The 18,138-nt window shown below is 39.2% G+C and overlaps 1 protein-coding gene across 1 annotated transcript in view; it reads right to left on the bottom strand.

The window, feature by feature from the left end:
- Positions 1-10,690: 10,690 nt before the first annotated feature.
- dph1 (diphthamide biosynthesis 1) overlaps positions 10,691-18,138 on the bottom strand; it is a 92,081-nt gene continuing 84,633 nt past the window's right edge. Inside the window, exons 10-12 of the mRNA XM_036149522.1 lie at positions 16,552-16,630; positions 12,461-12,595; positions 10,691-12,078 (exon numbers count right to left, since the gene is read on the bottom strand). Of these exons, the coding sequence (XP_036005415.1) occupies positions 11,998-12,078; positions 12,461-12,595; positions 16,552-16,630 (295 nt within the window). The 3' untranslated portion in view covers positions 10,691-11,997. The remainder of the gene's footprint in view (positions 12,079-12,460; positions 12,596-16,551; positions 16,631-18,138) is intronic.

Genomic DNA, 18,138 nt, shown 5'->3' on the forward strand with positions numbered 1-18,138 from the left:
GTTTCTACATAGGGTTAGAACTGTAAAATGATATACCAGTCATCGTCTCAGCATCTTAAATAGGGTACAGGAACAACTTCAAGCAGTGTTAACCTCGGGTGGCAGCTTTCACCTTTAATCTGTAGTTTCTGCATCTTCTGTGTTTGCATGAAAACACACACATTTTCTTCTTCAAGACACTTTTTTTCCCACACAGATTGAGTGTTTGGGTGAACTGAGATTTCCTGACGTCAGCTCCACAGATACTTAGTTGGGCTTGCATAAGCTACCAGCTCACCCTGTCTTCCTGTGTTCCTGTCTATCCCTATCTTGTGGCTGAGTCATCCATAACCGGCATGGAAATCGATACAACAAACACGACAACAAGTGGGCTATGTAACTGTCCTGCCTGGCCATGCATAGCCTCAGGCCTCTGCCAGGAAAGGCCATATTGTGTGTGCTGCACTGAAAATTTTGTTACTCTGCTTTGGCAACAGTTGTACCAACCTGTTTTTCTTTGCACTTTGCACCTTGACTTGATTGTGTAGCACAGTTATTAGTTTGATGAGAAAAGGGTGCACCTTTGCTTTTCCCTTTGCATGTTACCAGCTCCCTACAGCCTGATTTAGCCCACTGCTCTCAGTCAGAGCATCAATACCTTGGCTCTAGACTGCTTACTGCTAAAACTGACCCAAAGTACAGTAACAGTCTACAGTCATGGCTACTGACGCCTGGCAAACCTCTGCACAGCGAGTGTGACTGCGATGTACTGTGTGACGTTGGCTTCCGGAGCCCGGCACTGAACACTGAGGCTGCGTTACCAACATCGTCATAAAAAACACACACACAAGTAGACGTCAGCGGTTACCACAGCCAACCCGCTTTCCTCCTGCTGTCTCCATGGTAACCGTGGCATTAGATTGTTACTGTAGCAACAGCACCACTGGTAACAGTCTACAGCCATGGTCGCTAGGGGGCAATACACACTCCTTAACCAGAACGGTGCAAGTATGAGAGGATTATACAAGGAAATATTCCTATTTAAGAAAATAAATGTGGCAAATGTGAAAAGTGCTGCATGTTATAGGTTTAGGCAATAAAGTGTGATTTATGTTACATATTTTTTATTCCTGGGACAAACTAAAAGTCTCAGTTAATGTCTGATGAAGTGAGATTTTGATAATTTTGATATTTACACCATTAAATGAGTAATTAGATTTATTTGGCTGTTTCATACTGTGACATATTCTGCTGATTCAATTAATTTACCTCTTTCCTTTGGATGCGTGCTGAATGTAATGCAATTATTCTTTTTAAATAAAGCAATTAATCATAAGCCCATGAGACCTGATGTCTTTTCCAGTCATTTTAATTTACATAATGTTCTTCTTATTCTTCCCAGAATCAAGTGAAAGCTGAATATCTGTTATGAACGACTTTTTTCTGCACTCTAGGACACCCTATGTTCAAATCAATTCAGGAAGGACACAAACTCTTATGCCAAAATGAACAAAAGCTGCTGATTCTAACCAGCTGGAATTTAATAACAGTGATTGACTTGGTGATAAAAAAATACAAATTTTCTGATCTTTTGGCAGCTATTGGTAGTAGATGATTAGGATTTTCTTATGAAAGATGTGGAGACACTGTGGGAGAAAAAAGTGAACTTTCACTGTAAAGTCAGTTCTAGTTAAAAGATAAAAGGACAAAGATGTACTAAAAATCCCATAAATGATTAACATACATTTCAGTCTGTGACAAAATATTTGATTTATTGCTTATAATTTGTCTTAAACAGGTTACTAAAAAGCCTGAGTGTGTGGCAGAATTTTCTAAGGTTAGAAGCCTTACGTTTCTGTTTTGAAAACTAAAGTCAATATTATGAACAAGTCTAAGTTTCAAATACATATTTGTATAAAACACAGTTTTTTTTTATACAACATAAAAGACAATATGCATTAAACAGGATGAAATAGTTTTATAAAGCTTTTCAAGTGCTTTTCATTACCTGAGAGTACAAAGATTAAACATTAAAACCATTGTGGTGTAGTGTATTTTATCTTTAGCAGTTCTGATATTACACATACTGTAACTCTAAACCCAAATGCAATGTAGTTTTTATATGTATTAGGTTTTTATATTTTAGTTTCTTAATATGATTAAAAAAACGTTATTGGAAAAAAAATATTTTCACCAAATAATAATAATAATAATAAAACCAAAATTGACTAAACTTACAGAAACAACCAACTGTTTTCATGCAACTTTAAACCCAGTGCTTCAGCAATCATTAAATAAGATGATAATTATATACACCATTTTTTTTCTCGATGCAGAAATTAAAATACTGACATTTCTAAGGCTGTACAACTGCTGGAAGTTTTTCCTGAAATATTTACTGTCACCTTTTTCTTTTCTTTTACAGAAGACAAGAGTTTTTGACCTATATGCTCCTGGGAAATCACTCTATCACTTTGATACAAAAATCAATGTATTATATTTGAATATACAATATGGCATTGCTTTTATTTATTTATTAAAAGATGCCTGTCTCATTTTCAGCCAGAAACAAACTTCTTTGCTTGAATAAAAATAGTTTTAATCTAAATCAACCAGAAGTATGATGCTTTGACTGTATACAAAATAGACAAAAACTAGTATAAAAGGAAGAAATAAAAACACCCCATCAAATATAAACCTCAAGGAACTTTTGCTGAAGAACTCTGAGAAAAGTGCATCAAAGTCTGATGTCAATCATTCAACAATCTTAACAAATTAAATGGGCTAACCAAGTTTTACCCTGTATTTTAGGCACATGCATGCAGTCTATTTGTCAATGTCAGCTTTATCTTTGACACACTTTATAATGGCAGCCCAACCAAAGAGGTCGTGGTGGGTCTAACTGTCACCCTTAAACATTTTCTTTGACGAGTTACGACATGCAATTATTTATCTTAATTGGTTTTCTCTGTCCTGTTTAATAATTTCCCTTTTTTCTGTAAATTTTGTTATGGTTTAACGGTTCCACAAGAAGATTATTAGCACCTCTATATTGCCACTTCTTACAAAACCTTCTGGAAACCTGCTTTAAAAAACACAGCTGCGAGACACAGTAATAAGATCAACATAATAAAGTCATACCCATGAATATAACTGCATCTGAAAAAAAAACACACAAAACATTGTGGCGGTAATACAAATAAATAAAATAACATGGCAAACTAGTAAAATTATTCATTGGCGTTTAATGAAGTATAACAAAGTTTTGATAGCGGCTCTATTTGAGTCAAAATCCAAAGAGTAAAGGTGGAAACATTTAAGGTCAACTGGCTGCTGACCGTAGTTGTTCTCATTGATCTAAAATATTCTATAAACAGGATGGAGCCACTCCATGAAGAATCTTAAAATCCAACAATATATCTAAAATAAATCCTATAATGAATAAGAAGTTGGGGGGAATGAGGCTAAGGCTGAAGTTTTACAAATGCTACAAGTACTTAAGATGCATTTTGTTAAATGCAAGCAAAAGAGTGATGACAGTTTGATAATGACTTCAGGATTTCTCTAAATGTAACAGGATCCGGAGTAAGATGAAACGGTGGATGTTTCAGTCCATTACCTGTTAAGAAAAGAGATAATAGTTGTCCTATTTAGGAAAAATGCAAGTACAGTCAAATCCAGATATTTGCATACACTGTATAAAAAGAACCTGTCCAGGGTGTACCCCACCTCTCACCCATTGACAGCTGGAGACAGGCACCAGCACCCCTCGCAACCCCATAGGATAGGCGTGTTAGAAAATGAATGGATGGATGGATGTATAAAAAGACATCTTTTTTCACTGACCTACAACTAAATCAGATCAAATCTTCCCACTTTAGGTCAGTAAGAATTACCCATATTATCAGTTTTTCTTAAAAATTTGAATAATAAGGGAGATTATTTTGAACATGTTTCATAGCTTTCTTTAACTACACAATGCAGGCAATAAGGGACAGTGCCATTCAAACTGTATAACTTGAATCCAAATGTTTGGGTATGCTTGAACAGGAATTTTAGCCAATTACTCCTAGCAGAACAGCTGTAACTGACTCAGGCTTGTGAAATGTCTTGCTTACACACCATTCCTGCTCTGCCCACAACGTTTCTATGGGACTGAGATCAGGACAATGTGATGGGCACTTCCCCTAAATCACTTTGAGCCATTGCTCGTTTGAAAGACACATTTGTGCCCAAGGTTGGACTTCCTTGCTGATGTCTTGGCATGTATCTCATTTTACACCAAAACATTCATTTATGGGATCCAAGGAAGAACCAGTCCGCAGTTCTCTTAAAGTCAGAGGCTAAAAATATTGTATTTATACAGAGTATGTAAAGTTCTGGTTTTGGCTGTAGGTATTACATATTTTTAACCTTTCAAAATTTCTAAAAGTGCTTCAGAGGGTAAATATCTAGACTATAGTGTAAAAAGATGAAAGCTTTTAACGTAAATCATAAGTTTGTCAGATTTTCAGCTCGACTCCATCATGCCAGGGCACATTTGGCAGCAGGACACGATGGTTGAAAAAGATGATGACTTTTGTGACAGGCTTGTGCTGGGGTGGCACTTGGCCGAATAATCTGGGACAGGCTGACCTCCCACGCACAATTAGTCATCTCTTTAAAACACTTTTTTTCACTTAAGACTCTTATTCAACCTTCTAGCAACCTTCCGCCCCACTGCTGTTTGGCCGCCCAGGCTTCTTTTCTCCCCCACACACATGGAGAGTCAGCATTCTCTACTCATAATTATTTATTGTTCAGATTTTCACAGGGAGGCTGTAGGCTGGTCAATTTACAGCGGCTGGCGGAAGCAAACTTTAAATAATTAGATCAGCTTCAAATTAAAAGTAACAGGCTGTTTTGGCAGACACATGTAAACAACACATGTTAAAGCTCCATTTACCTCTGAACAAAACAGACTTGAGTTTGGAATTTACCTTGCACAAAAAAGGCTTTCAGAGGATGTGTGTTATCCTCTTGAGAAAATTGTCTCTGAAATGCACAAATCATACAAAAACGCAGCGACAGCATGCAGCTTCTCTTCTTCGGCTCTTCATCTGAAATTGAAATTACACCTGCTGCTCCACATCAGACTTCCATTACTGCAGCGAAGGCACATTCAAAGAACAGAGTTTCTCTGCTGTGAAACCAAGATGATTTTTTTTCTTTCACATCTTTTTTTTTGCTAAGCTTCTCAGCCACCTGCAGAGTGTTTTGACAGACATGAGTACAGACAAGTTTAAATAAATCAGTTGATGTAATTCAGGAAATGACAAAAATTTGAGACAGAGAAAGATAACTTGAGAGACAGGGACGTGCACAGATAGACCCCAGGTGGGACTGGAGCACCTGCCCTTTTTCTTCTGTACAAAGAAATGCCCTCGTGAAAAAAAAATTCTTCTTTCTTTTTAATTTTTTTTAGTGTGTAGCATGTTTTAAAAGGTTATTTCATCAGAGCGCCACATTATCTGTAAAATTTGCTTGATAAGAGCCACTCCTGGGTATTGCACGCAGCAAACAGGTAAGCAGACAGAGGCACGCGCGCGCGCACACACACATCTATCTATCTATCTATCTATCTATCTATATATATATATATATATATATATATATATTCCTGTGGCTTTATATTCTGTGCCAATAATGACAAATACTTGCAGGTTGGAAAGAGATAATAAGGGTGCTAAGTTGTTAAAAGATAAAGTTTGCAGCTAAATTTCTTCCATCTCTGGAAGTAGAGAGACAACTCAGCTATGAAAGACAACTATGTCAAAAAAGAAAGTCGCAGAAAGGTGTGGAAATTCAAAGTGTCCTGAAGCTGCACAAAAACTATGCAAACAGTGCCACTCAGTGGTCACTCAGTTGCTGGCAAGGCAGGAAGCTGAGTGTGGATGACAGGATCACAGCAATGTGGTAAGGAAGCTAAATAAAAAAGATACCACCCAACACTTTAGATGGTCCAGATAAATTATGATTTTTCAGAAGGCGGACACCCCAGAACAATTTGCATTTCTTCACATGGGCCCCTGCTTCAGAGCTACAGGGCCTCGCTTAAGTATTTTTGCCCCATTTAACTTTTCACATTTTCCCCATTACAAACAATGCAGTCGATGAAATTCACTGCCTCCCTTCTAGACAGGACTTTAATGAAAAGACTGCATTACACAAGACTGGTCATCTTTCATGAAGCTGACACAGACACGCACACAGAAATGGAATGTTATTTTAAGCTCTTCAAGGTTTTACCCACAAACCTGATGCACATTGTGACTAACACAGCCACAGAACTATTAGCTCTGGTCCAAGAAACACACACTAAGCAGCAGGCCCTAGGAAAACATCTTGAAGAATGTTTCTAGTTAGTAAATACAGCTCAACTCTGTGTGATTTGATTTTAGTATATACACATCTGTACTGTGAAGGCCTCAAAGGGTTGTTAGAGAGCATTATTAAACAAACAGTCTGATGAAGAACAAAGATTACACCAGACTTGTCAGGGATAAAGATGTGGTAGAGTTTATGGCAGGATCAGGTAATAAAACAATATCTGTAGCTTAAACATCTGTTTAAGCTACATCTATGAGCATTGCTTAAACCGTTGTCTGACAGTAGAAAGAGTATGGCACCACTTCAAATCTACAAAGAAATGGCTGATAACCTAAACTGACTGGATGGGGCGGGGAGGGAGAGTATTTATCAGTGAAGCAGCCAAAAGGCCCATGGCCACTCTGGAGGAGCAGCAAAGATCAACAGCTCAGGTAAGAGGATCCGTCAAAAAGACAGCATTAGTCTTGCATACTACAAATCTGGCCTTTATGTCAATCATGTTTTAGCTATAAACCATCAGCAAGAACATGCAAAAGATTTGCTGGTGGATGGGACCAACATCAATGCTTGTTGACTTACTGTGTGGTAGAAGACTAACACACCAACTAACCAGGAACACAAGAACCCCATGGAGAACAAAAAAGTGGTGGCAGCGTCACGATTTAGGGATGCTTTTATTCTGAAGTGATGGGAAGGCTGGTCAGAATTGATGGGAAGATGCACGGAGTCCTGAAAGAAAGCATGTTTGAAGCAGCAAAGGACCTGAGATGGATTCAGAGGTTCAATTCAAATCAAAGTGAGCAAACATTAGAATGGACCAGTCAAAGTCCAGATCAAAATCCTAAAGAAAATCTGTGGCAAGTCTTGAAATCGGCTGTTTACAGACACACTATCCAATTTGACGTTAAAGCTATTTTGCTAAATGGAACAGACAGATATTTGAATCTCTGAATGTGCAGCGTTGGCAGAGAAATTCACAAAAAGACAGATTCCCCAAAGAACCTCTTAAAGTAAGACATACTATGTATTAGTTTTCTTTTACTTTAGAAAAACAGTGACTGTTTTCGTCCTCTGTCTCATTAAATTCCCATCCAATACGTTAATTCAAGTTACAGACACTTTTGCAAGGTGCAGTACGTGTACTTTAGTACAAATCATATATGTGATTGAAATAGCTTTTGCATTTTGTTGTTAACCCAAATTATCTTTTACATCTCTTGACTGAGATGTAAAATCGTCTGCTTTTCCTAAAAGCAAATGAAATAAGCTTATCTAAACTAAAAAAAACAACAAAAAACACTTGTTTTCTTCTTAGCCCTATACTTGCATGTTGTATAAATGTTCTCATTGCCTGCTTCTTTCCAAAGATTTAATTAGAATTGTGTCTTTTAATCCCTGTGTCTAAAAAAAGTAAAACAATTGAACTTCGTTTAATTCTTGCATTTAAAAAAGTATTATCTTTTATTGAAACCCTATATAAGAAATTGCATGTTTTTTTTCACAACAGATTTGCATTTATAAAGAATACAGTACATAAATTGTAAACTGAAACGGTTTTTGAAAACAGGTGCATTGAAGCGTAACTTGGTTTTCTCAAGAATTAAACTTTTTATTTTGAGCAGTTTGTATTTTTAATAAAACCAGCTTGTGTTAGTTTAATTGGATTTACCAGTCGTGTTGTTGTTTCTGACATGACAACACCTGTTAACACTGTAATGTGCAGTGCATTCATGTCACATCAGGATTTGTTGATCATCACACTTCTTGTCAACATGAGTACAATTGAGGAATTACTCATTTTTGCATAAACTGACACTAAAGACAAGAATGTTGTGATTGTGATATGATTCAGACAAATACAACCCATTGAACTTTTTCACATTTTGTCACGATGCCACAACAACGACATCAGCTTGTTTTTTGGGGGTAATTTTGTGTAGGACATGATCACAAAGAAGTGCTTAAAAAGTGGAAGAAAAACGACAGAGGTGTTTTCAAAACGTTTTATATTATAGTGTGGTGTGTGCATTTGTACTCACTCCCACTGTGTTAATGCACTGCATAACCACCATTTGATGCACTTACAGCTACAAACCTTTTTTGGTGTACGTCTATACGAGCTTTGCACATCCACACACTGAATTTTTGTACAATTCAACAAGCCATCAGGGTGTAGAAAGTCTCTTTGAAGAGCCTTGCTACAGATTCTCAAAAAGACTTGACTGCCTACATACTACATAAAAATGCGTCAATGCTTTGAGACTTGATTGACTAGATGGGGCTTGGTGCCCTCTGGCTCGCTCGTGCTGTTCCTGGCTGTGGGGGATTGGGGCTCACTCCCTCCTTGCTGCTTTGTACTGCACTCAACTGAATTCAAACATCACTTGGTCGGCTGTCGTCCTGGGTTCTTGGGCCCCTGCAGCTCCATGGCAGCGTGGGCTCTGTGCCAGGTTCCCCTCTGGTGTCCTGCGGGTGGATGAGCGGTGTGCTGGCTGGCCTCTGTGCGGCTGCTGGTTTCTTGGGTCTTGGGGTCGTAATTGCTTTCTTCTGATCCCTGGAGGGGGGCGGTGGTGGTGTGCTGCACCCATTACTGAGCACAATGCATATAAAGACCTACACCACATATTTTGCATGTTCACATATTCACACACTTATGCACCCATAATACAATAACTGTATTGCCCTGTGGCGCCTGACATTAGTTTCAAGTTTTTGTTCCATATTCTTGCTCTCTTTTTGCTGTTTCTTTGTCAGTTTTGTCTCTTTTGTAGGTGTCCCTGGTCGTCTTTCCCCATTATACCCATGAGGGCCATAGAAAAATAATTTGTAGCTTGTTGTCAGGATTTATTTTTATTTATTTTAACGATTGTCTATTTGTTTTCTTTGTGTCTCTGTCCTTTCTCTTTCTGTCCTTGTTCTTCTTCCCCTCACGTTTGGCATCAGTTTGTATATAATAATAATAATTTAACAGCCATAAAATAAATCAAGGGTTTGGCATCAAGGGAAGTTTAATAGGGATAAAGCATCCCTTGGTAAGTCAAATAAGTTTAAGTGTCATTCTGCTTGCCATGAAGCTGGACATGACCAGGGGAAAATAAATGCTTCGATTAAAACCCATTCCGTAGCTCAGGGTCATCACCCCACCCCAGGTTAAATGACCCTGCTGAAGAAAGAAACACTGTGAGATGCATTAGAGATTTTCTTCAGAGATTTTTTACCTTTAGAATATTTTCTTTCACATAACTGCTGTCACGCCATATGACTTGTGGAAAACTATAAATTATAATTTCCTCTTGCGTTTTTCATGATAATCTTCCATTAAAACTTAAGATTTATGTAATGCAGAACTAATGGTTTTGCTGGTGCCAAATTCTCCCACCTGAGCTGTTAATATTTGCTGCTCCTCCAGAGTTAGCTGGCTACTTCTGCCTGTTATTGCTCTTGTTGCCCGGTCAGTCAAGGTAGACGGCCATGTGTTGGTGAGGTTTGCAGTTATGTTAAACTCTTTGCATTTTACGTTGATGAACTGGACATAATCCTAAAGCAAACTCTGTTAGTGCTCTGAGTGGTTCAAGGCTTGGCATGTAGTTTTTTTTAACCTAACCCTGCCTTAGACTTCTCCACAGCTCAATCCTGGACCTGCTGGGTGTAATTCTTGTTCTTTGTGATGCTGTTTTTTTAATAATGTTTGATAACACACTTCTGAAGCCTGAACAGAACACCTGTATTTATACTGAGATTATGTTTGAAACGTATTTACTGCTAGTGTGACTTATAAATGCTATTGTTTGAACAAGATCTTATCTTGGGGCCTCGGAGTAAAGGGTGCTGACTACAAATAAATGCTACAGTTATCAGATTTGTATTCATAAAACCTTTTGAAAACCAGTTCACAACTGTGAGCTCCTTTGTGTTAGTCTGACATGTATTGTAATAAAACATGATGTGAAAAAGATCAAGGGGAATAACTACTTTTGCAACACACTGAATATGTAAACATATTGAATCTGATATTCAGAAGTTGACTATTATGGAGAACAAGTGACACAGAGTTACAGTAAACATCCGGCACTTACATTCTGGCAGCTATGAAGCAGATTTCCACTTCTGATATGTAATATATTTGAGGGGGTAGCTGAAGAACGAATAACTCTAGCTATTCTGCTCGTCTTGATTGTTGTGTTCATGAATTAGACAGTATAAAATACATCCTAAAGTTATGTATCTGCATTTTTCAATGTCTGTTGAGAGCAGTAGGAAGTCATTAAAATTACAAACGTTGTTAAAGTAAAAAATGATTCAACCTTTTAAAAAAAAACTCAAGATACTTTTGTTTCACAAGTTAAAGCTGGAAAATAATTTATATTTTATTGAAATGTCTTCCAACTTCAGATTAAAAGCCGTACATTTTAGATTGGGAGAAAAGAGGATTCATAAAACCCCTCTCTCCTTTTTCCTGACAGAATATGCTAAAAAATAAATAAAACATCAGCTAAGAGAGAGAGCACTCTACTGGTCAATAATATATTCCTGACCCTTCCACTGAGGATCACGCAGTCTAGGGTGGTGAGTACAAAGCACTTTAAAAAATCCGCCACTAGTTGGACGTGCATCATGAGAAATATTGATAACAGGCAGAACTGCATCACTCTGACTTTTGTTGTCAAGGAGAAATGATCATGAATATGACAAGAGAAGCCTGATCGTGGTTGTAGGCGAATAAACCCCAAAACACAGATCTGCACACCTGAGACAGTATTTGGTCATGTAGGGAAGTTTCACAAGTTCTTCATTTCCTCTGGGGCCACAGCCGGCTACTGTCAATCAGTTATTGCTGCAGCAAAAACAGCAATATAGTGTTTTTTATTTATTTATCGACAGGCTCCAACATCAATAAATAATGAGGATGGAGAGCAGTCGTGACTAGCTCTGCTCACATCTAGGAACTCACAGCTCTCAGCTTCATAAACAGGCACACTGCTCTCTGCATTCAAAAAACAAACTGAACACGGTTCCATTTCTGATTTATTGTCTTAGAATTGGACTAGGCTAGGCAGAAAAACAGACAACTTTGGATCTTTGATATTTACACTGTTCATCAACAGAAGTGCCTCCCACAAAATGTCTGAGTGGCTCGGGAACGTATTGTGAGGAAAAATGTCAGACAAATTACAGTGCTTTCTGACAAATGGGCTGCGTTTGACTAAAGACGCCCACGTTAACAGACTTTATTCCATACAATATGCTCAAGGTCAGCTCGAGCCTTTTTCCACACCGTCATAAAAGCAAATAAAGAAAGGCTCTGTGCATTTCACCTGCGCATGTAGATTTAGAGCAAAGACAACTCCATTATGAGAAATAAAACCCGAACGAGCATGCATTTGCATCTTTTTTTAAAAAACAAACAAAATATGAAAAAAAAATTGCTTACAGTTTGTTTTATCTGCTGGGCTGTGATTAGGGATTAAATCTAGCTGCTAATCCTACTAATGGGGGCAAAAACTCTTTTGGCTTTTAGACTTGCTTGTTTTTGGTAAGTCTGGACAGGCACCCCCACACTCTCCCTCCACTCCACATCTCCTCTCTGACCTCCTTCTCTGTGTAAAGGGAGGCATGAGATGAATAGAAGGCAGCAGTGGTCACGAAGTGTCATTCCCTTTGACATCCACAGAGGGCGTCCTGATTCTGCTCGCACGTCTTGGAAGGAAGGGCTGGCTCGGTGCCTTGCTTCTGCAGGCAGGCAGTGGGATAGCATTAACACTTGGAACAGTGACAGTACCTACCTCAGACAGATTAGTGGTAATATTAGGCATTATGGCTACTGCGGGGTGCATTAACAGAGCTGCATTTAAATTGAAATTTAACTGTTTTTTTATGGCCTGAATGAATAAGGAAATGTAGAAGCCTCGTGAAGGTCAAGGTTAAAACCACATCTTTAGGGTGTTTACTCCAGCATGTGTTCTGCTGTCACTGGGCCACAGGGTGTCAGTGTAGCAACATGTTAACACAGCATCAAATTTAGCCCCAACAGCACCCAATCACCATCTTTACTATTCATATGATCATCTTTTCCTCCCTGTCAGTCATTTTCTTATATTCAAACTGTGCTCACCTGGGTCTGTCTTCGTGTGGGCCGTGCCGGTTGATTTTCAGGGTGGTTTGGCCCCCATGGCCCCAAGCTCTGATTGGAATAGAAGTCCATGGGATACACTTCCTTCCAGCCTATTTCCTGCAGAGCAACAGCTGCCTGAAAATAAATTTTAATATTTAGGGAATAAGCCTGAAAAAGCACGTTGAGGGTACTTGTTCTCTCATTGACTACCATACTTGCAGTTCTGCATGAATGATTTGCAAAAGATTTATGTGGAGTAATGTGAAGCCACAACAGACAGGGCATTCAGACAGGATAGGTATCATAACGTTAAGCTTGGATAACACAGAGTTGTCATGTTATCCCTATGCAGCTGCACAGTGTGACATAACAGCTGTTAGAAGAAAACAACCACACCAGCAAGACTGAAACGTGACACACTGTAAGTACAGGCCGCTCCATATGGACGAGAAGCGACAATGAATATTGATCATGAATGCAATACAGAACAGCTAAAAGCCTGAACACATGACGGAAAATCCACAACAGACTGCATAAAATGTTTTATATTTAGGTATTCCTTCATCCGAAATAATTACAGAGCTATATGAGTATTCACATCATATTGAATTCTTATACATTTTCTGATTTTACAGAAAACAAACTTCAGTGTCATTTATTCGGATTTTAAATTATTGAAAAACTTTCATAAATAGCATTATTGTGAAGTGGAGGAAAAACATTTATTTTTTAAAGTTTTTCTACAAACACAAACCAACAGATGTGGCTTCCACTTGTTTTCAGCTAACCTGAGTCGATATTCTACAAACATCTATCGCTGATAGTCTCAAGACAATGACCTACCTATAGCCCTTTCATAAAGCACCTGAAACAGTTTCTTAAAAGTTCTGTCATGTTCCCACTTTTATGTTTTGTGTTGTTTAGTCTTCTTTCCTCGGTACTACAGATGAAAATTAGCAAATGTGCTACAATCTGGCTCATTAACAGTCTGTACAGAAATATGTGATTGTTCATTAATGTGCACTGTCCCGAATAAATAAATTATATCTGTACTTGCCTTCCATATGTAGAGAATTACATTTTTGCCTATTCTTCCCTGCTGAAGAGCTCAACCATCATCAGATTAGATGAACAGTGTCTGTGAATAACGATTTTTAAGTCTTGCCACAGATTCATAATTGATCGTGGTCCTGCCCGAAGGTGAACCTCCACTTCAGTTTTAAGTTTTGCAGCCACTAAGATGTTTTCCATCTTCCTATCAACTCTGACCAGCTTTCCTTTCCCTGCCGTAGAAATTGGACATGTTTCATAGTGGACATGAAGAGAGATGTACAAAGTTTAGGTTCTACCAAATACAACACGTGTTGTACCCATGTAGGCTAAAAACACATGTCTGCTGTGTCTTCTAAGAGGCTTGATGCTTTGTGGAGTACATTACAAAGAGATGTCCTTTTTTTATGTGTCCTGTCTGGCAGTGTTGCAATAAGAATTGTTGTCTTAGAGCCCAACAGATTTTACTTTCATAAGTGGACCATTACGGCTTTCGCCATAGTGCGCTGCTTGATGTATATATGAAAAAAGCTTTATTAGATTTTATTCTGGGACTATTTCATGTTCAATGGACACAAAAAAGGGAAGGTAGAAGAAAAAAAGATGAAAAAATGCTAAAAGGGACAAAAGGTGAACAAAATTCAGAAGAAAATGAGAGAACCAGATAACATCCTTGGAGTCTGCTTGTACATCTGCAAAGAGAGATATACAAAGAACAGCAAAACAAACTGATAAAAGTATTACAGGTAAAAACAATCTATGCCTTGATATCATCTCTGAAAAATATCTCATATTAAATAATAAGTGTTATTTTATAAGAGCTGTATAAAGTGACAAATAAAGATAATAATAGGTGTTTTCTGTAAGTAAGTGAATCTGTAAAAACCTGAATCCAAGCACCTGTAGGTGTTTGTGAAAGTGCACCTGTGAATGTAGGTTTATCCATAAGTAAAATGCTCAATAGTGGTTGTGGGGAGCCAAAGATACCGCCACCACCACCACTAAGCCCACCCAACACCAAAATTCAAACAACTCCCCTGCCACATAAGACAGTAGACACCCAGGCTGGGTTCACCCCATTCCCCTTCCTACCCATCCCCCACCAGCAGAATGCACTCCCTTAAGGGAAGAGCATCTGCCATGAGATGTTGATGTCCATACCCCTTCTCCAGCTTGACAGGACAAAAAAATGTCCTACCAACACCCAAGGTGTAGCTCTATGGAGCTCTTGCTTAGTAACTATAGGTATCCTAGTCGTAACCCAACCTGTTAAGTGTGGGTGGAAGACCAAGTCTTGGTAGACTGCCAGCTGTGCTATACTCTCCATTTTTAGATTATGGATGAAACTTCATATATTGATTTATAACCTAACTCTGCTTTAAACCTCTCCACAACTTTATCCCTAATCCTTCTGGTGACTTCCATTGTCTCCATGATGCTGTTTGTCTACTAATGTTCTGTAAAAACCTTTGATGCCTTCACAGAACAACTGTGAATTTGTACCAAGAATTAACTGCACATAGGAGAACACCATGTACAAATTCAAGGAGTTCTGAAGGCAGTTGGTTGCATGGATTTTATTTAAAGCAGTAAGAAAAACGGGGAAATTAATACATTTGAAAATATAAAAACCTGTATAATTAGGATTGTCACCTCAAACAATTAAAAAGTTAATTGGTAGTACTTAGACATTTTGGTTTAAGGGCAGTGTGTAGAGCCATGGAATATTAAGACCAAGTATAAGAAATCTTAAAAATACATAGAAATTGCTCCCAAAAAACTAAGAACTGGTAAAAGAATAAATTAGTTAAATATAGCATTCCCTTTGCTCCCCTTCTTCACCTTTTGTCTGCCTCTTTACACTCAGTCTCTCATTTACGCCATCCATTAGCCAACACTCTCTTCCTCTTCCCTCTTTCCCACCAAGATCTTCCTCTATATGGATGCTAGCTTCCCTCACTAATCCTTGCTCTGACAGGAGAGCCAAGTGTGTCTTATTGACTATAAATATAACATGAGACGCAGTGAAAATAAATGCTGTGCACTCCCCCCCCCACCCTTCACCAAGCTCACTACACCATCCCCATCTTATTCCTCTTCATCTTCCTCCTAAATGCCACAGCGTAAAGCGCGGCTCACCAAGCCGCACAACGATCATACTAGGTATGAGATGAGGCTGAATTAAGTCTCATCACTACTGTGGCGATACGAGTGAAGCTACAAATTATTTTAATGCACAGACATTTTCTATTTTTTTTCTCTTCAAATAGCTGGCGGGGAGAGCAACGGCTGCAAGAACACAAAAGGAATTTAAGGAAACAGATTGGCGCTTAGCTCATTAGAACGGGGGCGAATTTCAGATTTTCTTGAACACAATTACAAAGGAAACAAAACACAAATCCAATCCAGGTTTTATGTAAATGCTATGCTCATTCTAGATGGCTTGGCTCTGAAGTGTAAGTGCTTCAATGAGATGCATAGTTGGAATTAAACAGAAGTCATTTCCAATCACACTCCACTATTCAAGAGAGCATTTCAGTGGCACATAAATGGGAGAAATCCTTGTACGTAGTGATAGTTATATGCTAAACATTGCGAAAAGCGCAATATTGTTTTAATTTGTTTGTCGGCTGCAGCATCCACAGACTCTCTCTCTCTTTCCTTCTGATGTCCAATCCTTCCCACTTCGTAAGAAAAATAAGACAGCTGCATAAGGGGTGGGAATGTGTAACCCTGGGGCCAGCAGGGGGGGCTAGTCTTCTGCTCGTAATGTTTTACATCTGTGCATACTCCTGTGCTCTATGGCGCGGTGAGAATGAAGTGAGTGTGGCACTCCATCAACAGGCCTTGTTGAGAGGCACATAAATTCACTGCCCTTTCAGACACAGTGTTGTAACTTGTCTCCTGTACTTTGATAAAAGGTTCAAGATGCTGTCTGTAAAAGACTCCGTACTCTGTTAGGAGTCTTTTAGGAGTGTGTGTGTGCGGTGTATGCGTGTGTTTTTTTGGAAAAAGCCAGTGGCTGGCAGAAATTAGTTTACCTCGTACGGAGAAAGCAGGGGTTTGGAGAAGGCTGTTCCCCAGTCGATGGAGAGGCGTGGGCAGGCGATCTGGACCCACCTGTAGCAAAAAGGGGAAAAAAAAGCACCAATCTGGGCTCAAGTGTGGAATCATGAGTGCAACAGGGGAAATGTGAGGCTTTGATGAAAGCTGAGACAGAAAGTTGTTATTAGAAAGGCAGGGCACATCTGCGACTGCACATTGCCCGTGAATTTGTGATGCAACGGGTTGAGCGGAGGGGAAGCCGCACTCCACCCAATAATCAGCATCTGTTGGTGAGATCTGTGCTGATTTGTACCGCTGCTTAAATGGTTTGGCTGCACTGAATAAGGAGCGAGCCGGTGTGGAAGTAGCTCTGAGAGGGTAAAGAAGATTGCGCTGGTCTAGTTGGGTGGACTGACTGCGGGAGGCATCAACAAAAAAAAACAAGAAGAGGATACCAGGGGTGAATAGAGAGGAGGAAAGAAATGCTGCTAAAGAAAAGAGGGAGAGGTTAGGTGAGTGTGAATAAAAAAGCTGCAAGAGCTGGTCTCCACGGAGGTAGCCTACATAGCTTGCAGACAGGGTGGTGGGGCTGTGTTTTAAAGGGGAGATGGGGAAGGGGTGGGAAAAAAAGCAGAGAGTAAGAGAGAGAGAGAGAGATGTAGAAGGACAGAGTTATGCAGTGATAGGAAGAAAGACGAAAACAGGAGGAGGGGTCGTGGAGGCAAAGACGAGAAGTGAAGACAGAACAGAAGCAAAAAAAGGGAGGGAGAAGATTGGCAGGGAGGAAAGTGTTTACTCTGGTAAATGCATGAGAGGAATGAGGAGAGTGTGGATGTAAACAGCTGCAGGGAGGACTGAACAATGGGAAAATGAAGACGGAAAAGCAGCTGGGGGTACAAGGGTTAGGTTTCACAGATCAATGCTATCCACATCTCTGAGCCAGCATGTCTTACTTTGTCCCTAATCCTTATCACAGAGCTTCACAGGAGATATTGACAAATATGGATTTACCTGCCGCGCATAAAAAGAAGAACACTACATGTAGGTTAATGTCGACAGAAACATCCCAATCTGAAAGATTGGGATGTTGGGAAAAAGACTAAAGGCAAAAAAGACAATTTTGCTCAAGTGAACCCTACTGCAGTAAACCCCCCTTTTGTTCATTCCTTATTTTCCAACTTTTACACAGTGTTTCAGCTGCAGAGCAGACTGCACCACTGACTCTCGCTCAGCTCTGCTTTTTGTCTCAGAAGCAATCCATACCTCCTGGGCAAAATGTGACATTTTCTAGTTGTAGAATTTTTTTATGGTTCCCCAAATACCGTGAATTCTTATTCATTTTCTAATATTGAGTCAACTGAGTCAAAGACCTTAGCACAAAACTCCAAACCTAGGTCTCCTAAGACCTAGGTTTGCTTAGTTTAGACAGAGTGGAGTGTAAAACATGAGCTTTAACATTAGCTGCTGTTCTCTAACTAGTGCTTTGGATATGGCAAACAGAACAAGGCTGCTGCGACTCATGTGCACATGAGAAAAGCTGTTAGACTGTATGTTGTTGTAGACATCTTTTTTCTCTGTTAACA

The sequence above is a fragment of the Fundulus heteroclitus genome, chromosome 18 (assembly GCF_011125445.2).
Source record: "Fundulus heteroclitus isolate FHET01 chromosome 18, MU-UCD_Fhet_4.1, whole genome shotgun sequence".
Taxonomy (NCBI): Eukaryota; Metazoa; Chordata; class Actinopteri; order Cyprinodontiformes; family Fundulidae; genus Fundulus; species Fundulus heteroclitus.